We start from the raw sequence: 25,367 nt of genomic DNA, 5'->3' as shown, positions 1-25,367 counted from the left end.
ATCCCCTCAGTGTACTACTTGAAATGATTTTACGTGGTACATGGATGAACAGTTTTTTCCATATTTTACCAGATTGTGAGCTTATTTTATTTTATTTTATTTTTTAAGTTTCTTTTTGAGAGAGAGAGAGAGAGAGGGTGGGTGGGAGGGAGGGAGGGAGGGAGGAAGGGGCAGGGAGAAAGGGAGAGAGAATCCCAAGCAGGTTCCGCACTGTCAGCACAGAGCTTAATACAGGGTTCAAACTCACGAACCCAAGATCAAGACCTCATCCGAAATCAAGAGTCGTATGCTTAACTGACTGAGCCACCCAGGTGCCCCAGTTGTGAGCATATTTTAATGTGCATTAAAAAAAAAATGGGTCCAGCACACCAAACCCATGCTTTCTTGGCTGATTTAATGCTTCATGGCTAAGACTCAGGCCTTGCTGGTGCATTGCCCGCATTTGACGGCTAGAGCCTCTTTCTGCCAGCTGTGTGACCTTGGGTAAGCTGCTCAATGTCTCTGAGGCTTTAGATTCTTCATCAGTAACATGGGCTAGTAATGTCCCTCCATCCCTGTTAAATTTGCTGTGAGGATGAAACCAGTAAGTGTAGGTAAAACTCCCCGTTCAGAGCCTGGCACCTATCAGCACTTGGCTGCTGTTATTATTAGATGCATATGGCCCATGGGCGCTGGGTGTATGATTTATGTGTACTGTTTTGTACATCTCTGTGTACATGAATGTGTGTGTGTGCACGGTACATGTGTAAATGTGGGATTCCTGGCCTAAGGGATAAGTCTCGTAGGGTCTGGATTACCTTCATGTGCTCACAGGTGTATGTGTGTGCCCATGAATGTGCCTTTCTGAGGCCACATGTCTGGGTGTACATTGTGTCCCCGGGCTCCAGGGTTTCCTTATCCTTACTTCTCCATCTTTCTGCTGTCAGCCAGGATGGTGGGCCTGTGCTACCCTTCTCCACCCAAAACTCTGCCTGTGGAAGGGAGGCCCCGGGGAATGGTCCTCCCAGGGCCTACGTCTCTGGTCCCTGGGTGTCTCCACCATATTTGCCCAGAGCTAGTATTTTCTAGCTCTTTATGCAGGACGGTAGGACCCCACCCAGGATGGTGGGAAGGAGAGGAAGTGTTTTAAAGGAAGCTGAGGTCCTGCAGTTGGTCCCTGGATTCTGAGCAGAGGCTGGGAAAGAGTCCCATGGGAGAGGCTCCAAGCTGCTGGGCTCAGCATGTTTAAAAAACTGCTTTATTGAGTTATATTGACATATGTTTAACCACATGTGTTTAGAGTGTATAATTGGGTGGGTTTTTACATACGTATACACCCACGAAACCATCACTGTAAGCCAGATGGTGAACATATCCGTCATCCCAAACACTCCCTTGTGCCCCTTGGTAATCTCTCCCCCTCCCCCCAACCCTTCCCAGGTAACCTCCAATCTGCTTGTTATCACTAGAGCTTAGTGTGCATTTCTTAAATTAGGATAAATGGGACAGGGTGTGGGCAGGGCGGGGGGCAGTGGCTGAAAGGAACAGAGGCCCTGTGGTTACTCCGTGGATTGTGTTTGCTTATCTTTAAGAACCGGCTTATTTCACTCAGCATAATTATTTTGAAATTCATGTTCCTGCTCGTATCAGTAGTTCATTCCTTGCTTACCACTGAGTGGTATTCCACTGTATAGACCTACCACAATCTTTAATCCATTTACTATGGTTTTTGAAACCGAGAGTCAAGCTGTGTCTGAAGCCGGCCTGATCCCAATGTGTACCTCTCCCAGGCAGGGCACCTGTAGGTCACCTGTAGCCACGCTGTGCCCTTCACCCCAAGGGTCTCCTTCCCTGGAATGACCTCCCCTGCTCTGCGCCATCCAGGGCCCACTCAGCCTCTTCCAGGTAGCCTTCTCAGACTGACTGGGTCTCCTCTGGGCAATTCTCGCGTTTATTGCATAGTGGTCTTCAAAGGCCTTGAGCACTGTTCTGTGATTCTAGTCTTTTCTCCTTAGTGAAAGCAAGGGGAACTCCTCTTTGTTCCAGCCCTACCTCCCACACACAGGATGTCTGACCAGCCATGGACTGTGGACACTCGGGTCTGGGCCCTCTGGGAAGAAGGAAGCAAAGATGCAAAGTGATGCAAAGTGATGCAAACATGGCCTGGACTGAAGGCTGCGTCTTCCTAGCTCAGGACATTCCTCTCTCCATCGCCCTTTCCTCCCAATCTTCCTCTCCTTCCTGGAAACCCTTCCTCCCCTTTAGGGAGCAGAAGGCGTCGGGGACAGGCCGATGGGGACTGAGCTTTCTGCATTATTAAATCACTGCCATGGAGGAACCCAACTCTGAAACATCCCAGAAGGCCTCTGTCACATTCTGTGGTTTCCTACTTCCCCAACCCCATCTTCCCCATCCTCCTTGTGTCTCTCTCCTCAAGTTGATGGCATGGGCAGGGGCTGCCCTTCCTGATGGATGGGACACAGATCTTGGGGAAGAAATGAACATCCCCCACTTCCTTGCCCCCAACTGCCAGGACTGCATTAACACTCCCAGCGCTGCTGACACACGTCTTAGAGCCACAGGGTAGAGGCCGCCTATGCTGGAGCAGGGAAGTGACTTCCCTAAGGTCACACAGCCAGTCAGTGACAGACCCAGGCCACGCGATACCTCGTCCATGTTGCTTCCTCTCTCTGCCCCGTCTCCTGGACACCACCCTTATGTGCTTGTAACGTGCCTTCTCCTGGACCAAGCCCTGCCCTGTACTCTATCCCATTGTGGGGTGAGGTAGAACTGTGTGTAGGAGAAAGCAGCGTGCCTCCCTGGCCAGAGGCTCTTGAGGCAGATCCGGGTTCCATTAGGAAGCCTGGGTGCAGAGGCCTACCTGTGTGCAAGATGTTGTGGGCATGGGGGTGGTATAAAGCAGGAAGGCGGCCCCGAAGGAGGGAAGTGACGGGCGTGGTCCTGGGGCTGCTGCTGCGGAGGCTGCCGCACCCACCTTGCTGGTCTCCCAGGGCAGCTCCGCGGTCACGTGTTGACTGCGGCTCAGCCTTGTCGTCAGCCCAGCCCCCATGCCCTCTCTTCCTCCTCCCCTCCTCCAGGAAGCCTTCCTGAGAAGTGACCTGCCCCCCAATCCTTATCACTCATCACTATCTGCCATTTTTATTGTGATTCCTGTCTGTGTCGTATCTCCTCTCCTGCACTGGTGTCTTCTCGAGAACAGGATCCGTGTTTGTTTCATGCCTGGATGTCCAGTGCCTAGGACAGGGCTCGGTACTCAGTCGGGAGATAATGAATATTTGCTGAATAAAATGAGTGACGGTGGTAGTGAGTGGCAGTGTGCGGGGGTGGGTGTTGGTAGTAAATGCTGATTGATCACAAGGGTGGATGGTGGAAGACAGATGGTGGTAAATACTAGTGAGTAGCAGGAGATGGACTAGAATCCAGGAGATGGTGGGTGGGAGGTGACGGGTGAAGGACCAGGGAAGGTGGTGAAAGATACTCAATGGTGGTAGATGGCGAAGCGGGACACAGCAAGAGATGGCAGCAGGTGGCCCAAGGTGGCAGCGGATGAGTTGCAGTGACGGTGGACATCCTGGGCGGCGGGCATCTCCTGCTGTGCCCAGCCCTCCGCCCCTCCGGGGGCCTCTGCCACCCGCTCTGACGTTGCGGCCTGTTCCTTTGCAGACTCCATCGGGGGCCCCTTCCCTGTCCCATCTCACCGATGCCACCACAGGCAGAAGCACTGCCCTCCGGTGCTGCCCGGCGGGGGGCTCCCGGCCACGCCACTGCTCTTCCACCCGCACACCAAGGGCTCCCAGATCCTCATGGACCTCAGCCACAAGGCCGTCAAGAGGCAGGCCAGTTTCTGCAATGCCATCACCTTCAGTAACCGCCCGGTCCTCATCTATGAGCAAGTCAGACTGAAGGTGGGCCCTCCCACTCCCTGCCCTCTGTGCCTCCCTGGACCTCGACCCTTCCCTCTCAGCACTGTCTTCTGTCCCGGCCACGACGACACCCTGCCCTTCTCTTGCCTCCGGGCCGTCCCTTCTGCTCTTCCTCATCCCTCCTCATGCTCTTCCCTCTTCCTCCTCCTTTCTCAACCTTCCCCGTGTGACAAAGAAGGACCCGGGGACGGGAGTGGCCATGGGGGCCACAAGCTGTCACTGGACAGTGGGAAGGCTCCTAGAGGAGGGGAAGGAGGACAGCTGGGCGGTGTGGCTCCCCGCAGGGGTCTGCCGACAGGGGCACACTCCCTCCCCTGGGGCCCTTGGCAGTGGCCGGGAGGCCGGCGGGCCGGGGTGCTGTCTGAGGCCATCTCCTCTGCCCAGATCACCAAGAAGCAGTGCTGCTGGAGCGGGGCGCTGCGCCTGGGCTTCACAAGCAAGGACCCGTCCCGCATCCACCCTGACTCGCTGCCCAAGTACGCCTGCCCCGACCTGGTGTCCCAGAGCGGCTTCTGGGCCAAGGCGCTGCCCGAGGAGTTTGCCAACGAGGGCAACATCATCGCTTTCTGGGTGGACAAGAAGGGCCGCGTGTTCTACCGCATCAACGACTCAGCTGCCATGCTCTTCTTCAACGGGGTCCGCACGGCCGACCCACTCTGGGCCCTGGTGGACGTCTACGGCCTCACGCGGGGCGTCCAGCTGCTGGGTGAGTGCCCGCTCCCCGTGCCCCTTCGGTGCGGGACACGCCTCCGGGGGCCGAGGTGTGACGCTGCTCCATCCCATCAGGCACGAGGACCCCTCTCCCGCTGGCAGGGCCCCGGGGCCTAGAGGGCACCGGGAGAGCTCAGGGAGCCTTCGTGTGCCCTGCAGAGTGCGCCCGTCCTTTGGACTCACAGCTGGGGTGAGGGGCGCCTGGGTGGGATTTCTGCCCTCCAGGGCCCCTCAGGTTGTGCCTTTGAGCAGCACACAACCTTCATCATAAACGGCAGCCTCAAAGACCCCCGCTCCCAGGAAGTAATGAATATTAACCTCCGTGACCATAGTGTAGTGAGCACTTACCTTGAGCCGGGCACTTCATTATTGCCGTTCTCACAGCATCCCTGGGAGGCAGATTCTGTTAGTGGGCCCCCTGGAGGCAAGACTCAAGCTCAGGGGAGGTTGAGTCATTGGCCCCAGGAGACGCGGCAGGTGAGGTGTGGAGCCAGCACTAAGTCCCAAGTGAGCCCCTGGCCCCTGGGCTCTGCAGCCCCCCAGGAAGTCCAACCCCACCCTAGTGCTTCTTGCAGGGATGTGGGTGAAAGGGATAAGGGGGGAGGGCCGAAGGCACTAGGGTGGCTAAGACTTTTCTGGCTGCCCCTGGGTGCCCGGGGTGAGTGAGGCTGCTTCAGGGGGGTGAGAGGGCACACATCCCGTGGGAGGTAAGGAGGAGCCAGGCTTTCTCAGGAGGGCACACATGGATCCTCAAATGCCAGCGCTGGAAGGGGCCTTGGAGAGTCTCAGGCTTCCTGAGTTGGTGGCTGAGTTGGGACTAGAATCCAGGTCACCTGACTCCCAGTCCAGGATGGCTCTCACCTTGCTCACTCGTGCACGTGCTGGCAAGTGCACGTGCGTGTGCGTACGTAGACTCTGGGTACAAATCAGTTCACGGGCAAAGTGGCTGTGTTGCCAGGCAGAGCCTGCATTAGCCTCAGGTTTCCCATCTATAAAATGGGCTGTTGGGAAGAGGAAGTTAAGTTAAAGAGGCTGTGAGCAGAGTGCCCAGCACAGTCCTGGGTATCCAGTCAGTGCTCAGCCTGTGCTTGCTCTTTCCATTTCCCGTCCCTGCCCCCGTCTCCCTGCAGAGAAAAATGCCATGGAGGTGGTTGGAAACCTTTTTTTTTTGTTTTTTCCCCACTTTTTTTCCTTTCTGGCTTCAGAGCCTAGAAAGAGTGAAGCTCTTTTCAAAACACCTTTATTTCAGTAAAAAAGACAGTGAAAGTAAAAACAAGTGGGTAATTGTCAGAAGCCTTTCTGTGGAGTTCCAAACATCAGGAGGCTGTTTTTATTAATTAATAGTTTGGGAACTTTCTGTTTTTTCAACTCAGTAAAGTGTTTCTACATTCACATGGACAAGTTAAGAGCCCGAAAGCAGGCTCTTCTAAGTCTTCGTTAGTGGAGAAGGGAGCCGAGGCTGTCCAAGGATAATTCCCTTTGTGAAATGGGTGCACTTGCAGGGAAGGGCCTCGACCTCCCAGCAAAGGAAGGGCAGTGGTTATGCCCCTGGGCTACAGAGTCAGAGTGACCCAGGTGGGATTCCTGGCCTCACCCTATACTAGCTGTGGGACTTCAGTTTCCTCATCTGTAAAATAGGGGTAGGTAATAATAAACAACTGTTCTCAGGGTTCTTTTAGAAGAACTCTGCTTAAAGAGCAGAGTTACGTGAAGCAGTTACGTGACTAATGACTGTCAGTCATCCACACCCATCCTGGAGAGGGTAAAGCTTAACCCCAGGTTCAAGTGAATACCTGCCTGCTGCTCTGATATCCTTAGGGCCTCACACTTCAAGGCCCTGAAGTCCCAAAGCCTGAGGTTGCACTCCAGCCTGGGCACTTCTGTCTGGGCCTCAGTCTTCTCGTCTGAAAGAGTGTGGGACTACTATGGCTTGGCCCAGGGCTGGGCCAATGGTGGGAGACAGAAGTGTCTCCACTCTTGAAAAAGGTTATAGTCTTATTGGGAGGGGGCTGGGTAAAGGCAGTGGGGGCAGCATTCTTGCTTTCCCCTCTCCTAGCAACGAATGCCTTTTCCTGCAGTCCCCCCGAAATCCCATTCTGGTATTAAGGCCCAGCTCGCAAGCCACCTCCTCCTGGAGGTGAAGCCTTCTGGAGCTGAGTTCTTTTCTCTGTTTCTTGGGTTCCACCACATGGTGTCTGTGCTTCTCTCCGCCCTGAGGCATTGGCTGAGCCTTGGCCCATCCATATGTCTTGCACAAGACAGGGAAGGCTTTGAGGGTGAATCCGTTCTTACCCCCCCTGGATTTCTCTCCAGAGTGGAATCTTGTGTCTGGCGTGGGGAGGACACCAAGCATTATTTGGGGGGTTGGGAAGGGAGAGTGGTGGGAAGGTTAACTTGTTAGATGAAGGATAGACCCAGCTTTGCTCTCATAGACAGCGCCAGCCTCACTGAGAAATTAGACAAAGCAAACCCTCCAGACACAATCAGGGCATAACCCAAGAGAAGACAGTAAATTGTTTAATGCTGTAGTCAGAGGATCCTTTCCATCTGCCGAGATGGTTTCCATCCAGCTATCTCATTTAATCGCTCAGCAGCTGGCCTCGGACAGAATGTTTTTCTTTCATCCCCATTTGTCAGGGAGAAAATTGAGACCCACAGAAGGCTTGGCTTGCCCGCGTAGGGCTGTGGCAGAGCTGGGATTTGAACAGGGTGTTCTGCTGCCTAAAGCAGTACCTTCCCCAATAAACCTCCAGCAGGTTTAAGTATGGAGGGAGGCAGGAAATTGAGAGGAGGCTGAGGTCAGTGAGGGAGGATGGAGTCCAGGAGTATTTCTTGGAAAAGAGGGCTTAGGCTGGGCCTACAAATTCTAGGAGGGTCCGGGGAGGAGGTGGTGACGGGGACATGCGAGGTGAGATGGGGTTTCCAAACCTCAGGGGCCTAGGGAAGGCCCCACCCTCGGGCACAGCCCAGATGGCCCTGTTACCCCTCTTGGACCATAAATGGGTTTTCCCGCAGTATTTTCACTTGCATCCGGATTTCCCAGCAGGCTCCTCTCTGTACATTGGACAAGGCCGAGGGCCCAGCAGATTCCTGTCCTAGCTATAAATCACCATAATCCCTGGGTGTTTTCAAACACTGATTATAGCCCCTGAATTCAATTAGCAGATGAAAATATCTCTTTGTTTTGTTCTTCCTAAAGCGATTTCTTTTTTGTGTAAAAACAAAAGAAATCCATCCAAGATGTCTTCAGAGGTAGGCACACTGCTCTACACCGTCATTCTGTGGCGTCCCCTCTGGGATCGCCCATTGCCTCATATAGTCCCAGGGTCAGCCTCCTTCCCTTTCCTCCCCTCTTCCCACCCCAGCAACCCCCCCCCCCCCACCTCCCACCCTGATCCCTTCACTGCCTGTGGCTTTCCCTGCTCTCCCTCCTAAGCCATCTTGGCTTTGAGTTTCTCCTTCCCCTGAAGAAGTCCCTCTCTGCCTTGGTAGCTCTGAGGACGGGCTTGTCTTTCTCGAGGTGGTTGCCTCCCAGACCAGTGTCTCATCTGCAGGGACTTCCTGCTAGGTCTGCCCCCTCCCTTTCTGCCTCTCTCTGGGACCTGTGGCCAAAACCCTCCAAACCCCACCTGGCCCATATCTGCTCTTCGGATCACAGATATCCTGGGGTACTTGGCACCTAGCAGATATGCAAGTCAGGCCACGGACACGTTGGCTGTCTCTCCGGACAGAGTGGAGGTAGGGGGTGGCGTCTCTTCCTGAAGTGACACCACCAAGGGGGTGCCCCATCCCAACCCCCACTGCCCTAACATAACGAGGCCCGCTGGTGCCCCCACCATGACCCCTGCAGGCCTGCTTCAAGCCTTCGAGGCACCCCCGACATGCTGGAGTTCAGGAGATTGCCTCTTTCCTCAGGGTGTCCCGGCCAAGCCTGGGCTGGTATTTCCAAGAATAACAGCTTCCTACCTCCAGAAAGAAGGACCTGTGGGCAAGCAAATAAACACAAGTTTTATGGGGTGATTAATGCTTGGCGAGATAAGCTCCTATCCCAATTCTTCAGGGTCTCCCTGCTCCTCTCAGAAACGTTGGCTCACAAAGAGCAGCTGTGGGTCCTGGCAGAAAGCTGGTGAGCCAAGACCCCACTTGTAGGGTGCTCCTGATAACCCTCTGTGCCCACCGCAGCCCAGGTATGATGAGGGGGCAGAGGGAGACACATGAATTGAAAACCCAGTGCCTCTCTTTGAAGAGTGTTTATTTTGGGGGACACACCATATAACTGCTCTGAGATCCAATTCTGCAATGAAATGTGGCTGAAGAGTAGAGCCGTGTGTTGGGGGCGGTACAGCTGGGGAGCGATCCAGGATTTCCTATAGGAGAGGTTTCAAGTCAGGAACCAGAGAAGCTGAAATGCACAGACTGGTTGGGGAGGAACAGTTTAGGCTGGACAGGAGGGGTATGCATGGTCACAGAGGTGGGGAATTAGATTAGCATCATCAGTCAGGGAACAGAACCTTCAGGGGAGCGAGTGAAGAGAAGAGGTGTAGGTGACCTGTGGAGAAGGGGTGTGCACAGGTGAGGCTGTGTGCATGCATCGCAGGGGAGAGAGCCGTGAAAGCAGAAAGTTTCTGGCAGCTATCTTGCTGTCAATGTCTTTCAAAAGGAGAAAAGGTGGCCGAGAGATAGAAGAGGGCCTGTCCAAATTCTCCCAGCTAGTCAGAAGCCAGGCTGGCCCTGGAATTCGGCTCTCCCAGGAGGAACTGGGCATAAGGTCACTGTGAGAAGACATTGCCACATCAAAATGGTAGTGGCTGAACTCAGGAGGGCATTAAGGGGGCACTCAGGGTGGGGTCCCAAGGGCTCACGGCATTCTGCTTCACCCAACCTGTGCACATGTGCCCCAGTCCTGGTAAGAGACCTGCCTTCTGAGGACAGAGATCTCTAGAGACTCTCAGGGAGGGTAGCTTTCTGAGGGCCAGGCTGCTCCTGGACCACTTGCTAGGCTGGTGAGTCAGCCTGGCTTCCCTGCAATGAGAAGCCTGGGCCTCTCTGAAGATAAGGCCCTGGGGTAGGTCTCCCATACAGGGTGTGCCTCAGCTTGGCGGCACAAAGGGTGTGAGCCGTCCTGGCTAGCGGAGGACCACGCTGCCATCTGGGGCTTCCGTTTCCTAGGCTAAACCAATATTTACCTTCAGCTATGGCTGCCAGGGGCTGAGAGGCAAATATTAGTCTAAGGAACCTGAGCGAAGCTCTGGGGATGGGGGAAAGAGCTAAGGATGCTGATGGCGATTTCTTCTTCTCTGACAGTTTTCTTTTCTTTTTGATTTAAACAAAATTTTGTTGTTTCTCCTGCTTCAGAGACTCTTCCTGGCGCTTCCTTTCTGCTCATCCCAAATTCTGCTAATCGTAATCACAGTCCAACTCCAAACCCTCCCCTCCACCAGGAAACCTTCCCTGACCTCCCCTGTTCCTATGACCCTTCCTCTTCCTGACCACCTGAAGGCACATGAAGGTCTAAATGGTCTCAGCAGTTCTGCATCATGTATTGTCCTGGTCTTTAAGAAGACAGCATAAGTCCTTTATATATGTTATAAAGAAAGTTTTTTTTTAAATTTTTTTAACATTTATTTATTATTGAGAGACAGAGCATGAGCAGGGGCGGGGGTGGGTACAGAGAGAGGAGGAGACACAGAATCCAAAGCAGGCTCCAGGCTCTGAGCTGTCAGCACAGAGCCTGACGCAGGGCTCGAACTCACAAACTGCAAGATCATGACCTGAGCCGAAGTCGGATGTTCAACCAACTGAGCCACCCAGGCGCCCCAAAGAAAGTTATTATTGTACTCGTTTTGCAGATAAGGAAACAGTCTCAGAGAGGTCTGATAACTTGCTTACAGTCACATAGCTTGGAAGAAGTGGGACTTGGGCCCAGGAGCATGCGCTGCATTACTTTCTAGCTTCTCTAACTATGAGTTCACCTGGTCCCCTGTGAAGTCTGGATACCTCCCAAAGGTGGGGTGTTGGTCCTCCCATGTCTTCCAGGATAGTGTAGGAGAGCTCAGGGGGTTAGGGATCAGCTGTACATGTTGGGTATAGATAGTTCACGAGAGCCCCAGCAGGGTTGGCTGGGGAAGTGGGGGTGCCCGGCATCCTGATTCAGCAGTGTCTGCCTCATAGTTCCGCGAAGGCTCCTGACGGCTTCATCTGGTTCTGTTGTTTACAGAGCACTCTGGTGGTTTTGGGTTTTTTTGTTTTTGTTTTTTGTTTTTGTTTTCACCAGAATGAATATATATAAAGTGCAACCTTATACGATGGGCAATATTAGATTGTAATATCCAGAAATGGCAGTTTCATATTTTCTGCCTAGTATCTCTTTGGTCCAAAATATAGTTTTGGGGAGCTTGAAGAGACCTAGGGGTCCGGGGTGGGGTGTGTGGAGTAGAGGAGCTGGGGCCTTGCAGTACTGGGGACAAAGCCCTCATTTCAGAAGCAGGAGACCTGACTGAATCAAGACTTGACGTGGCCACTCACTAGCTTTGAGCAAGCCTTCCAGCTTCTCTGTGCCACAACTGTCCCATCTGTTATTTGGACATAATTATATATGTGCCATTTACCTCAGAGAGTCTGAGGCTGATGAATATGTAAAAGTGTTTACATATATAGTAAGGGCTATTGTTTTTAGGTTGAAAAGGAATACTTAATTTAAAAATACCACCAAAGAGACAACCCCCAAGTCCTCTCATTAGAAGAGGAGGCCTTAAAATCAAGTCCCTGTATCTGGGTGAAATTCAAACCATTCTACCTAAATTGTTTCTTGGAATAAGACCTTTGGTTCTCTAGCTGGGTTCCTTGGAACGCTGGGGTTCTACAGAGGCATCTTTGAGGCGGCTGAGTTGGCAGGCTCTATGGCTTTTTCTTAGACTTCAACCAGAAATTTTGGTTTTGTTGGACAAAAGGATTCCACTGCTTAAAGAAAAAAAAAGTTTGAGAACCGTTAGACCAGATGAGTCTGAAAATCTATGTGTCTAAGATCCTCTGGGCTGAAGATTCTATAAAGCTTAGAATCCGTGACTCCAAGTGTTTCTGGGACATCCTACCCTTCCCTCCATGGGCCTCAAAAAGTACTTGTTCTTCTAGCTTTCGTGTGGTTGGGTTTATATGGAAAGGGTGGAGGCGGGTGTGGGTTTCGGGGCATTGTCCAGAGGGGCGGAGAAACCCCTTACCCGTCCAACCCATGTACCCGCCCTCCGGGCTCCTTCCCCTGCCCCATGCCAGATGCTGACCAGCAAGAGGATGTTTATGGAGACAGTAAATGGGCTGGCAGCACCTTCTAAACAGGGGCCGGCAGATACCCACCAGCCGGCCGGCTGCGGCAGGCCGACCCATGGTTAAAGATTATCCAGTGCTCCGGATGTGCGAATCTAAACAAACAAGACTCTGGGGCTGATGGCAGGCCCTGCTTCAAAGGAGCCCCTTGCCTGCCCCGGAGGGCCCCTGCACCAGTGCCCAGGCCCTGCTTTGGTTGCCCTGCACTGGCTGGCAACATGTGGGAGGGCCCGGTGGGTCTCTGGCCAGAGCTGGCCCCGGAATCCTCAGCCTGGCCCCTCCTCTCCTCCTCTCCCTTCCTTTCTCCCCGCTGGCCCTGCTCAGACTCTTCTCCAGGCATTTACTAGAACAGTTTTCCCACTGAGTGCCTCTCACTTCTGTCAGTCCAAACTCTCTTGTCCCTTCAGGGTCCAGGTCAAATCTTGTTTCTTCTGAGATGCTGTCTCTGGCTCACTGTGAGACAGGAAGGGGACCTCAGCCTCGGCTAGAGAGCATTATCCTAAAAGGAATATGTATCCTAAAGAAGAGAAGGCTCAGAGAGGGTGCAAGGAGTGGCTATAGGACATATAGGGATCCATGCAAGGAGAGCTTTTCTAACAGTTATGGTTGTTCAGAGACAGGGGACAGATAGCCTTGGGATGTGGTGAGCTTCTTGTCCCCGGGGCCATTCTAGTCAAGGCTGGGTGAGAACTTGGCAGAGAGAGGTGGATTTCCTCTGGAGACACTGAGAATTTTGTAACAAAATTATACTCACATATTTTCATGCCTCCAAGCTTTGATCCTCCCACAGCCTACTGGCTCCTTGGGGCCCATGTCCTGGCTTCTCCTTCTGTCTCCACCACTGCCTGGGGCTGGGCACACAGTGTGTCAGTGAGTGGGTGACCTGAGTGCCACCTTGACGGGGAGGAAACCCCCTGTCCTGGCCTCACTGCCCTTGCAGGGCCGGTGATTTCTGCTCTGGCCCAAAGTATTTGCAGGACCACCGCTAGGCACCAGATTAGGCAGGAGCTGAAGACAGACAAGCTCCTTCCTGAAAGACGGGATGCGGAGAGGGGAGCCAGCTTAACAGCTTCTCCGGTGGCCTGGAGCCTCCCCTCCTCCTGTCATAAATACCTCCAAAGTGGGCAGCCATGTGTCCCGTGTGTGGATTACATAACTTGTTGCTTCCAAATGGGCCACGCTGCTGCTTGGGGTTACAGGTAGCCCATCTGGTTTTTCCAAGCTGTAACCCTGGGCAGAGGCTTGTCCCAGGGTGCTCTCCCCTGGCTTTCGTGGCCAGGACCCTCCCTTGGCCTCTGACTCGATGTCAGTCCAGTCAGCTCTGACCTTTGCCGTCCCTTGTGCAGAGGGTGCCTGATCAGCTCCTCTATTTCCAGTGTCATCTATTTCAGGGTCCGGCACAGCTGGGGACACTGAGGGGATGGCTATTTTGGAGCTTGCTGGCAGCCTGCAGCCACTCCTGACCCCGAGGGGCAGCTGAGCCGGGAGAGGAGACATACTTGGGCTGGGCACTGGCCCCGGGGATTCCATTTTTAGCTGTTTCCCAGCATCTCTGATACCTTTTCTCCCTGCTCCTCCAAGATCTCAGGCAAAGCCATAGGGGTCATTTCCTGTCCCTTCTCCTCTCCCTCACCCCCCCCCCCCCAAATGTTTCTCCTTCCTTCTCTTCTTTCTCCTCTAATGTCCACTTTGTACCTTCTCCTTTCTGGGCTTTAGTCAGTGATGTCATTCATGACCTTATATATAGTCTATCTATCTATCTATCTATCTATCTATCTATCTATCTATCTATCTATCGTCCTACCTTAAGGTTCAGAAAGTTAATTGCCTAAGTGCAGGTGGACCTAACTTTGGTTGACAAAACTCAACCTGAGTAAAGTACTAGTACCTGAGGTTGTCAAGTACGGGGGCTTCCCGCTCTACCTCTGATCCCTGCAACAACATCACAAGGCAGGTATTATTACCCTTGTTCTCTAGGTGAGTGATCTGAGGCTGGGAAGAAAGTTGCTTCCTTACTGGCCACCGTTCAAGTGCTGGATTGGACCGTTAAACCCAGGCCTGTGTCACCCCAAAGCCCGTGCACTTTCTTCTGAGCCTTGGGGCATGGAAATGATAATAACAGTGGTTCGTGTTTACCTAGTGATTATTATGTGCCAGGTACTCTACTAGGTAGAGTAGGGTACTACTTACCTCCTGCATTTCAACTTCACAGCATCCCTTCTGAGCGGAGTATTAGAATACAGATTTTATACACGTCAGTACATGCTGATTTTATGCATGGAGAGGCCCAGAGAGGTTAAGCTTTTGGTCTATGGCCAGAAACTGGCAGAGCCAGGATTTGAACCCAGGCTGATGACTTCAAAATCCTTACACTTAACTATGCTCCTATCCTGCCTACCAGTTCATGGATTTTGGCTGCTAAAGCATCTGAGATACTGTCAGGTTGCACGATTAGACATATAGTGTAAATATCAAGGGAGGTGATGGCCACACTGTGCCTTGAGCTGGTCAGGGAACATCTGGAGGCTGGTTCTGTTCATCGTCTAAGAGGTGGGAAGGTGAGCAGTGTGTCTGAGTATTCCCAGAGGAGAGTCCTTTTCTCTATGGGACTGCCCCAGAGATAGCATTGGCACAGAAGCTGAGAGAAGTTAAGTAAATTAATGCAGGATCCTTGGATACAGGAGGGTAGATGTCAGTTTAAGAGAAGGAAACGCTTTCTTAGAGTAGCTCAACAATGGCATAGGTTGCCTGGGAGGCCCAGGAGTGGGCATGTTCAAGTACAGAAGGACTCCTGAAGGGGCAGAGCTCAGGATAGCTCGCATCCAGCCCCATTCAGAAATCTGTACTGAGAGTCTGCCCAGCTCCATGGCTCTGGGCTGAGTGTTCTGAGTGTGTGTGGGTTGGGGTAGGGAGAGGAGTGTCGGGGCGCATATGTGTGTGGGCTCCTGTGACAGTCTTATTCCTGTAGGCTCTGGCTGAGAATCTGAGCCTTTTGTTGTTTAGTCACCCTGCTGTCCCCGTCCCTTCCTCTCCATCTCCAACCCTGGAGTCCTCTAGGGCCAGTGCTGGAATCCCTGAGGGGTCGGAAGCAGGGGCTGTTCCCAGGGGTCCAGGTCAGCCCACAGCCTGTCCCAGGTCCACACTACTGTCTCTCAGGCCTCCCCCTCCTGTTTGAGCCTCCTTGCCTCTGCCTCTCTGCAGCCCCCAGCCTCTCTGCACCATCGCTGTCACAGAGTCAATTCCCTGGAATAATCACATTTTCCGGTCGGCTCCCTCCTTCTTGCCAGGCACGATGCTGGGAAATCCCAACCAGCCAGGCCCCAAGAGGCTACTCCAGAGAGGCAGGGGACTTGAGGCGGGAGGGCCCAGCAGCGTCTCCTTGCCCAGGCCCAAACGAGGCTGTTTCTGGAAAGGGTGGTGGGGGTTGGGGGAGAACAAAAACAAGGAGGCTTTGGAGACTGTTTCTAGATTCAGCTGGAGCTGAATCCTGACCTCAGCTGCCCACACCGTCCCTCAAGCTTTGCTCCCACACCGAGCACCCCAGCCATCCTTACCCAGGTCCTGGAGAGAAAGCACAGATTCTCGCTTTGGGAGGTTCAGAGGAAAGGCTCTCAGGGAGGGATTGGCCCATGCTGTGGTCTACAGTGGCACTAGCCAAATTTGGGGACTTTGACTCCCACAGAAGGGGTTCAATAAACAAGGAGGGGTCCTGAAAGCAAAGAATGTGGTATCAGGAGTTGGACAGACCTTGCTTCAATTTCAGATCTGCCACCTGGTGGCTGTCACATCACATCTCTGAGTTTTATCTCCATAATGGGAACACTTCCACGGGATGTTTTAAGGATGAAATGCAGGGGTAATTCATCGTGCATGATGACTTTTATTATAAATGATGGGACTCCATAAAGCAGGACATAATACAGCCATTAAAAAAATATGGTGTTGGAAACATGGTTATTGGCATGGAAAGGTGTTTAGGACACAGTAAGTGGAAAAGCTAGTTTTGAAAAGGAAATCTGTATATAGCAGGGTTCTTAGCCTGGAGTCCATGCCCATGGATGGCTTTATGGGATTCACAGATGCCCTGGAATTATCCACAGACTTTAGGAAGAATGTGCATTTTTCTGAGGCGATAGGTGAAAATTATCACATTTTCAAAGGGATTTGTTACCCATAAAAGGTTAAAAACTACTAGAGTTGATATAGCGTGATTCAATTTTTGTATTAAAGAAGTAACTGAAGAATATATTGGGGGAAAAAAGCTGGAAGGTCCTCATCCAAATGTTAAGAGTATTTTTCTCTGGATGGTGGGCTGAGAGGTGGTAATTTTTTCTTTTTGCTGAACTGTCTTTTCTACAAAAGACAGTGTGTCTTACTTGTATGATTAAAAAGAGAAAGGGGTTGATTTCCCCTTTGAAAGTAAGTCCCTTTCAAAAGAAAACCTGGATACATTTACTTAAGTTCTCTCAGTCTGTGTCCTTCTGCGGCAATGCTAAGCTCAAAAGGTAATTGTTAGGATAAGCTGAGACAATTTATGCAAAGAGGGGTTCTGGGGAAGGGGGAATCCCCCTGACCTTCCAGAAGGGTAGGACGTCAGCAGTGCATTCAACAGACATTTACTGCTTGTCATCTGAAGTGCTCAGCGCAGTTCTAAATGCTGGGGATCCAAAGGGAGGGCCTGGGAGTTAATAGTAAAAACTTTTATAAGCGCGCCATTTAGAATGTTTTTCTTCCTTCTAGCCTTGATCCTTTGCTTAAACAAACAGATGTCCTGCAGGACTTTGTCTCCCGATTCCTTAGCCTAGGTCCGAAGCCGTTCCCGTGCCGCTGACAACGCGGTCGGTATTTCGCGGTGCATGCTGGAAAGGCTGGCGGGAGGAGGCGCGCAGGTGACGGGGGCTGGCCCCGAGCGGCCCGCCTGACGGTCACCCTGTCTCTCCCCCTCCCCGGCCGCAGACAGCGAGCTGGTGCTCCCGGACTGCCTGCGGCCCCGCTCCTTCACCGCCCTGCGGCGGCCGTCGCTGCGGCGCGACGCAGACGAGGCGCGCCTCTCCGTGAGCCTGTGCGACCTCAACGTGCCGGGCGCCGAGGGCGACGAGGCCGCGCCGGCCGCCGGCTGCCCCATCCCGCAGAACTCGCTCAACTCGCAGCACAGTCGCGCGCTGCCCGCGCAGCTCGACGGCGACCTTCGCTTCCACGCGCTGCGCGCCGGCGCGCACGTCCGGATCCTAGACGAGCAGACGGTGGCGCGCCTGGAGCACGGGCGCGACGAGCGCGCGCTCGTCTTCACCAGCCGGCCTGTGCGCGTGGCCGAGACCATCTTCGTCAAGGTCACGCGCTCGGGCGGCGCGCGGCCCGGCGCGCTCTCCTTCGGCGTCACCACGTGCGACCCCGGCACGCTGCGGCCCGCGGACCTGCCCTTCAGCCCCGAGGCCCTGGTGGACCGCAAGGAATTCTGGGCCGTGTGCCGCGTGCCCGGGCCCCTGCACAGCGGCGACATCCTGGGCCTGGTGGTCAACGCCGACGGGGAGCTGCACCTCAGCCACAACGGCGCCGCGGCGGGCATGCAGCTGTGCGTGGATGCCTCGCAGCCGCTCTGGATGCTCTTCGGCCTGCACGGGGCCGTCACGCAGATCCGCATCCTCGGTGAGTGCCTCCCCTGACGGCCCCTCCAACACACCCGGCACCGTGCCTTTCCTGGAGGACGGGCCCATCCGGGTAGGGGGAGAGAACAGAGGGCCAGTCCGCCCCGCCCCACCGCCTCCCAGACACAGAAATGAGTCCTGGGCGGGACTCCATCTGCTAGGCCCTTGTCCTCAAATCTCACCAGAGGCATCCTCGGGGCGGGGAGAAAAGTGTGGATCATTGAGTCTCTCAGAATCTGATTAACCTGTGTCCCCATAGATGCATAAACGGCCCGGAAACACACGTCTCAGTGGCCACTTAAAGATGACAAAAAAGTTTTCCACCAGCAATTAACTTATTGAGGCTGTTTCCATTTCTCCAAAATGGGAATAAAAGTCTCTGCCTCTTAAGGATGGTTGTGTGTCTAGGTAAGAAGGAGAGTGATGTGTTGGTAGCCAGGTGTCTGTGCAGGGTGGTGCCTGGATTGGGAGCCTATGGGGAATCTGAGAATAGGGCCTCGGAAGAAATGGGGTTGCAGAGGTCTGGGCGTTTCATTCCTGGCTTTGAATGGACAGAGTCTAAATGGACTGGTGGATGTGGACTCGTGAGAGTCCTGTTTCTCAGAGTGTTCTGTGGGATAGGCGTCTGTTGAAAATGGGTCCTTGGGTGAAAAAATTAGGAAAACACTGATATGAGAAAAAGTGGAGGATTCTTTATTGCAGAACTTCTCAGAGCCTTTATTTATTTTTTTTAAGTTTACTTAGAGAATGGGGGTGGGGCGCAGAGAGAGGGAGAGAGAATCCTAAGCAGGCACTTAGCTGCCAGTGCAGAGCCGGATAAGGGGCTCGATTCCACAAACTGTGACATCATGACCTGAGCCCAAATCAAGAGTCAGACACCTGACTGAGCCACCCAGGCACTCCTCTCAGAGCCTTTCATAGGCAATATGAATCCTTAATGAGGAGGAAGAGGTAGTTATAGGGTACAGCTTTATCTAAACTAATTTGACCAGAAATCTTACATCTTACCCTCCCACCTCCCCCCCACCCCCCCCACCCCTGCCTCCAAACCATCTCCAGGGACCTCTGTTTCCCCCAAGTGGGCAGGTATTTCATACTTTGCAAGAGCTGGCCTGCTAATCAGTTGCGGTTGACTGGACTGGTTCCATTAGATTCACTAGCAGGACCTACTAAAGTGCAGATTTTGGAATCCCACCTGCAGAGATTTGATTGTGTACATCCTAGGCATCTGAATTCTTTTTTTAAGCAAGTTTGCTTAGATATATTTGGAGACCTCTGGGCTTCATAGCCCCAGCCTAGACCTCACCGCAGGAGGCTTTGTAGACAAGATAACATGTGTATACGAGTGAAGGTGTATTATGCTCTAAAACTGCTATGTCTGTGTATAGACACACATGAGTAACTGAGTACATGCGTATTTGTATGTATAATGCTGTTGGTGACTGTGAATGTGTTAGAGTTTGTGAAATCAGATAAAATAAGTGGGGATTTCCTACTCTGGAAAGAGGCCAAATGAAGATGGAGTGAAAAATTGAAAAGGAATGAAAATAATGAGGTTGAAGTGCTAAGAAGTTATGATTAAGGGAAGATAAATCAGGAAAGAATGAAAAGACATCAGGCTGGATGAAAATACGTGAGGATGGAAGGAAGTTGGGGTAAAAACTCAGGATGGAATAAAAAGAAATCAGACTGGGGTACAGAAAAAAATCAGGCTGAGGTAAAAAGGTACTTGGCTACACTCACTGGGAGATACTGCTCCTCAGACGAAGGAAATTCCATAAGGGCAGGGTACTCTCTTACCTCAGCACCATCTAATAATAGATAAGTAGCTTTCCGATGAGACTTCTGTTCCCCAAAGAGGCTTACTAGACACAGGAGAAGCTTAAAAAAAAAAATCAGGACTTAAATATCTCGAGAGGTAAGTGGGCCACGGTGGGGGTTTAAGAATAATCTTCCAGATATTTGCTAAACAATATATGCTAAAGATAGTGCTTCTGGGTGGTAGGAGAACTGGGCATCTCAGTCAGCAAATTGGTGTTTGGGGATCCTGATGGAACTGCAAGGAAAACCCAGTGACAATACGTGAAGGGTAACTATTTACCTTACAGAGGTGTGCTCTGCTTTGTGAAAGGCTTCAGTGCACTAAGAATGGAGGAATATTTCCTTTATTTCAGAACTACAGGCGGTTTCATACTTAATGATGGAACGTGAGAAACATTCTCATTAAAGTCAGGAATATGATAGGGATGCCTTAGAGTATTGTTCTGAAAATGATAGCCAGTGCAATAAGGCAAGAAAAGCAAATAGGAGGTGTGACTTTATGAAAGAAGATGATAATTGACTAAAAGACTATTAACACTAAGAGAAACCCAGTAAATGGATTGGGACATAAGAGACCAGGGGGCTCTCTTCCCATGAACGTGGGGCCAGACTGGGCCACGTTCCCACTGACTTGGTGTCCCCTTGTCCCCAGGGACAGCCCCCAACTCTCCAGTGAGCCTGCCTGAGTCACCAGTGACCCCGGGCACAGGACAGTGGAGCGATGAGTGCACCATTTGCTATGAGCATGCAGTGGACACGGTCATCTACACACGTGGCCACATGTGCCTCTGCTATGCCTGTGGCCTGCGCCTCAAGAAGGCTTTGCACGCCTGCTGCCCCATCTGCCGTCGCAGATATCTAGTGAATATTCTTAGAAACGGTGACTGTTAAATAAATTAGAACACATAATAATAGAGAAGATCTCACTGAACATTTATGTGTAGGGCAATATGTTAGAGCCTGTGGGAGAGTCACAGGTAAATACGATTTCCTGCTCTCAGGAAGCTCATAGTTCAACTGGGAAAACAAAGCTGCATTCCTGGGCAAAGAACAAATATTACCCCAGGCTGTGTGGTTGTTTGGTCCCGTGTATGTGGTGTGTGTGGCGGGTCAGTGGTAAATAAAGTAATGTGGTTGGGGGAGGGGTGGTCAAAGCTCCCCAGAGGAGGAGATTTGAGGACAGCCCCAAGGGGCTCCCTGGACAGTTAGCTCTTTGGGGGCAGTGGCCCTCTCCATCTTGTTCTCAGTGTTATGTTTACACAGCTGATGGTGCCTGGTAGGACTTGTTGAAGGGACGAGCAAGGGAGGGCAGGAAGAGAAGAGGAAGGTGAGGAGAGGTGTTGAAGAGGAAGAGAAAGGAGGGAGGGAAGGAAGGAGAGCGAGTGTAGCACAGAACAAGCTTGGGAGATGGTGAAGGGCATTTCAAAGGTGCTTATGCAGAGGAGAGGGTGGGTGATATCTAGGGACAGTGACCGAGAGAACACAGGGCTTAGAAAGGGAGGGTCAGGCTATGACTGGAAGGGCCACACTAGGTGGGAGGAGGGGGGACATCGTTGTCTGGGAAACCTTGAAGGTGAGGATGCGTGGGAAGGGTGGAGGTGGGATTCTCAGCAGAGCTCTTGTTTCGAGACTGCTGATGTAGTAACCTCAGAACAAGAAAGGGCCCCCAGATTTGTAGGTGGAACAGAGAGCTGGGGCAGGGTGCTGGGCTGGCTTGTGGAATCCTGCCCTGGACCCGCCCAGTGGCTGGGCTGTGTGGTCAGGCCGTGTCACCACTTTCTCTCCTGGGAACCCCCTGGAGGAGCGGAGACTTGAGCTTTCTCCCGGTAGGCCTCTCAGCGGCTAGTGAGCCCCTCTCTCCCCTTCCGCAGGCTCCACCATCCTGGCAGAGCGGAGCATCCCGTCACTCTCCTGCTCCCCTGCCTCCACGCCAACCTCGCCCAGCGCCCTGGGCAGCCGCCTCTCCGACCCCTTGCTCAGCACGTGCAGCTCTGGACCTCTGGGCAGCTCTGCTGGCGGTAAGTAGGCTGGCTACTCCGGTTCCGTGGTGTCCGTGCCAGACTCCCTGCCCCGAGACCCCTGGCCGAGGCGGGCATGCAGCCTCTGTGACAGAGTTGGGCCCTGGAGGAGCTGGAGATAGATAGGTCAGTGAACCCTCGTGGGGTGGTGATTTCTGGGGTGAATCCCTTCCTGTCCCCCAGCTGGACACCTTTCTCCAAAGCACTTTTGAGCACACATGGAAGACCGAAGGTTAGCTCAGGAGGGGCCTGCCTTAAAAGATTCTGGGCCCCCTACCTTCCTCTATCCCTTCTTCTCTCACCACCTTATGGGCACCCTGGCGCTTGTCTAGTGCCCCCTAGTGCTCAGGAAGTGGGTTGTCAGGGTAAACAGGCAGATGCCTGTTGGGAGGTAAGAGACCAGGGGGCTCTCTTCCCATGAACGTGGGGCCAGACTGGGCCATGTTCCCACTGACTTGGTGTCCCCTTGTCCCCAGGGACAGCCCCCAACTCTCCAGTGAGCCTGCCTGAGTCACCAGTGACCCCGGGCACAGGACAGTGGAGCGATGAGTGCACCATTTGCTATGAGCATGCAGTGGACACGGTCATCTACACATGTGGCCACATGTGCCTCTGCTATGCCTGTGGCCTGCGCCTCAAGAAGGCTTTGCACGCCTGCTGCCCCATCTGCCGTCGCCCCATCAAGGACATTATCAAGACCTACCGCAGCTCCTAGCCCGTCATGGCGCCCCACCCTGCACGCCTGCCTCTCAGACTCCGGCCCCACTCCAGCCGAGGGGCAAGCCAACAGGGCCCCTTCTCTTCGTACTTGTTTTGGAAACTCTTTCCTCTTCTCCATTAAACATGGGAAACTGAGGCCCTTAAAGGTTTGGGAAGAAAGAAGGTATGAGGCAGGGAGGTGAGGGGCAGGAGCAGATTCCCCAGCAGAGGGGAGGGGAGGAGTCCACTCTCTGTCTTCCCCTTCTCTGTAGCCAGCTCTTCCCTGCATGCTGAGGGGCTAAGTGGGGACTTGGCCTGTCCTAATCCTTTCCCGTCTGGGGCAGATTGGTAGGAAGTCCTCTAGCCCATGTAAGAGTTAGAAAACGTATCCCTGCCTCCGGGCAGATGTGTCCCTGAGCTAGGGCATTCGGAGTATGGCCTGGACTTCAGTGTCCATTTGTTCTCTCTGCCAACTGCCCTTGGGCAGTGTATAACCTGCTCAACGGCAGCCCTAGGCAGGCAGCCCCTGAGCTGCTGCCTTCCTCTCGGAGCTGTACCCACCTTCTCCTTCCTGTCTTCCCTGCCCCTCAGGCCTGGCAACCAGGGGTAAGAAGGCCAGTGGATACCTCTCATCCTGGGCAGGCTGCAGCCTCCATGCTATGTCCCTTTCCCACTCACTCAGGATGGGTGGATGGACAGGCCACAGAAGGCTCCAGGTTCTGGGTCCCTGACCCTGTGCCCTGGCTGAGATGCAGAGGGCCCCTTCCTGGCCATAACCTTTCTGCCCCAGTCATCTCACCAGATGCTGCTGCCCAGGAACAGCCTCTCGGTGTGAGCGAGAGAGCAGAGGCTGTCCTCTGTCAGGCTAAGAACAGGTTTGCATCTGCTGTGACTTGTCCTCCCAGATGTCAGTACTGTCCTGAGCCTGGCTGATACTCAAAGAGGCTGGAGCATCCCTAGGAGAGGCCAGGGCCCTGGATTAGGGGTGGGGGTGGGATCCCCTGGGGTAAAACCAGCCATTTTACTTATTTATTTATTTATTTGGTTTGTAGGTTGTTTTTTTTTTATGGGGGGGTGGGGGAGTGAGTTGCTGTCCCCCGAGCCCTTCGAACTCCTAGAAATGCCCTGGTGTGTGGAGTGCCTGGTGAGAGCTCGCTGCAGAGGTAGTTATCATAGTTTTCCCCAGGCTCCAGCCCAAAGTCCATAGACAGCTCTGCTCACCATGAATTAAAACTCCAGAAAAAGGGGCTGAATTGGGAGGCCTCCTTTCAAATTGTGTCAAATTGTGTCCATTTTACAGAGACACAGACTGAGCTTAATGTCCTAGGGCTGGTGGATCACCCAGAGCCACAAAGTGCCCTTCCTCTCTGGGCTGCAACAGGGTTATCAAAGTTGTCTCGAATCCAGCAGGAGGCCAGGAGCTCCCGCTTCCATGAGGACGTCAAAAGTTCTGGGGAGGCTGAAGGAGGGGAGCCCAGCTTGGGCCAGGGAACAGGAGGCCTACTCATAGCAAGGGCAGGGAGGCCGTTCTTAGGCCCTTAAGCCCCAGGAAAGAGGAGAGAAGGGGCCAGGTCCTAGCACCTCTGGTTATTCTGATTCTGGAGTGAAGAAGGGTCCCCTACCCCTGCTCTTAGGCTGTAGTTCTCTCAGCCTTGCCCGCCCTACTCTGAGAGGTGATGGGCCGGGGCCCACTCTGAGGGCCTAGTCTCCCCCCCAGCCTCCCAACCCTCTGTCCCCCTCCGATGGCTTTTTACATCCATCAGAGACTGCTGTTTCCCGTGAATGGTGGAGTATGGGGTTCTAGACCTGACCACTGGGCAGCTGTGTGGCCCTGTCCAGGTTATAGCCCCTCAGCCTCAGCTGCCACCTCTGTAAAATGATTGAGGGGAGGGGGGAGAAGACTTTGTGTGTGACTCTTGGGAGTTCTCTGGTGAGGGGCTGCTATAGGGTGGTGGGTGGGACAGCACTGGGGGGTCAGAACCCCAGGCTGGGACTTTGCACCTCCCTTGCAGTGGGCCTCTAGGAAGTCATGGTTCCACTGGGTCTCTACTCCCCAGTCACTGACCCCGGAGACCCTTTCTGTGGGAGGAGGGTAGGGTGGGCCAGATGGTGGCCCCATCCAGTCTGGAGTCTCATCTCCAAGGCAAGGAAAGGTCTTAAGTGCAGGGGCTGTGTGGCCCGAGGTTTGGGGAGAGGAAGCCATCTGTACCACTGTCTCTGTTAGTGTTGGGATAGTTGCTGCCTCCTTTGTGAACTTGGGTCGCTGTGATTGTGAATAAAGGTGATTTCGTACCAGCCCGAGGGCTGTGCTGTGTGGAGGGCTGGGGAGGGAGGGAGAGTGGGGGTGGGGGTGAAGGGTCCGGTGTCCTGGATATGGAGGGGAGTCAAGAACCAGGGAAGACTCCCTGGAAACGGGGGACTGGAGCATGACTTGGAGTTGGACAGCAGGGGCCCAGCATGCCAGGTGAGCCTTGTAAGTTGAAAGGGAGAAGCCACTGCCCTTCGGTGGCCTCAAGTCCCTGGGCCTGTGAGGAGCAGTGTTTATTGGGGCAGGAGTAGTGGGAGTCCATGAGGCCTGCTCAGCTTCCTGGTAAGGCTGAGGTGGGCCCAAACCTGGCCCAAAACCCTTGTGGGGTGGCACTGCCACCTAGGGGCCGATGGGAAGATGACAGGTTCTTCATGTAGGTCAGGAGGGGGTTGATGATATTAAATGGGTGACAGCTAGATAGAAAGGGAGGGCCAGGGACCTTTAGAGAAAGCTTCTGGATGGGCCGAGAAGATCTGCCTGGCTGCAGAAGCTGGGAGTGGTGGAGTGTATCTAGCAAACCGTGGCAGTCCTCATCTGGTGGGGCTGAGATTCAAGCACATAGCAGGCCTGCCTTCCTGCCCTCTGCTGCTTCCTACACCAGCACGGCCCAGCACTGTTTCGTGGGGTCCAGCAAAAGTAGGGTAGGGTCAGGGGGGCTCTAAGCTGAGAGGCCAGCTCGGCCCGTTGGATGTGGATCTTTTGCCCCAAGATGTGCATTTCTCGCTCTCAAAGCCTTGGCTGCTTCCCAGAAAGCCTCCTGGTGGTGGGGGAGGGAGGAAAAGCTTGAGTCTGATTCTCACCAACAAAGGTGGCAACTTACCTGCCTCACCCCGCCCCTCCAGTGTCCTCAGAGGGCCCTGGATCCTGCAGTTCATGCTGTATTCTGGGTAATGTGGCTTTTGCCATTCAGCTGGATGGCTTT

General features: G+C 53.4%; 1 protein-coding gene across 3 annotated transcripts in view; it reads left to right on the top strand.

Moving 5' to 3' along the window:
* NEURL1 (neuralized E3 ubiquitin protein ligase 1) overlaps positions 1 to 24,432 on the top strand; it is an 80,199-nt gene extending 55,767 nt beyond the window's left edge. For all 3 annotated transcript variants that reach the window (XM_060641597.3, XM_060641599.3, XM_060641598.3), the window contains 5 exons: positions 3,664 to 3,905; positions 4,308 to 4,629; positions 16,911 to 17,600; positions 21,292 to 21,438; positions 21,915 to 24,432. In XM_060641597.3, the coding sequence (XP_060497580.2) occupies positions 3,664 to 3,905; positions 4,308 to 4,629; positions 16,911 to 17,600; positions 21,292 to 21,438; positions 21,915 to 22,153 (1,640 nt within the window). In that variant the 3' untranslated portion in view covers positions 22,154 to 24,432. The remainder of the gene's footprint in view (positions 1 to 3,663; positions 3,906 to 4,307; positions 4,630 to 16,910; positions 17,601 to 21,291; positions 21,439 to 21,914) is intronic.
* The last annotated feature ends 935 nt before the right edge of the window (positions 24,433 to 25,367 follow it).

Source organism: Panthera onca, chromosome D2 (genome assembly GCF_046562875.1).
Source record: "Panthera onca isolate mPanOnc1 chromosome D2, mPanOnc1 haplotype 2, whole genome shotgun sequence".
Taxonomy (NCBI): Eukaryota; Metazoa; Chordata; class Mammalia; order Carnivora; family Felidae; genus Panthera; species Panthera onca.
This window is presented reverse-complemented; position numbering and strand designations above follow the sequence as displayed.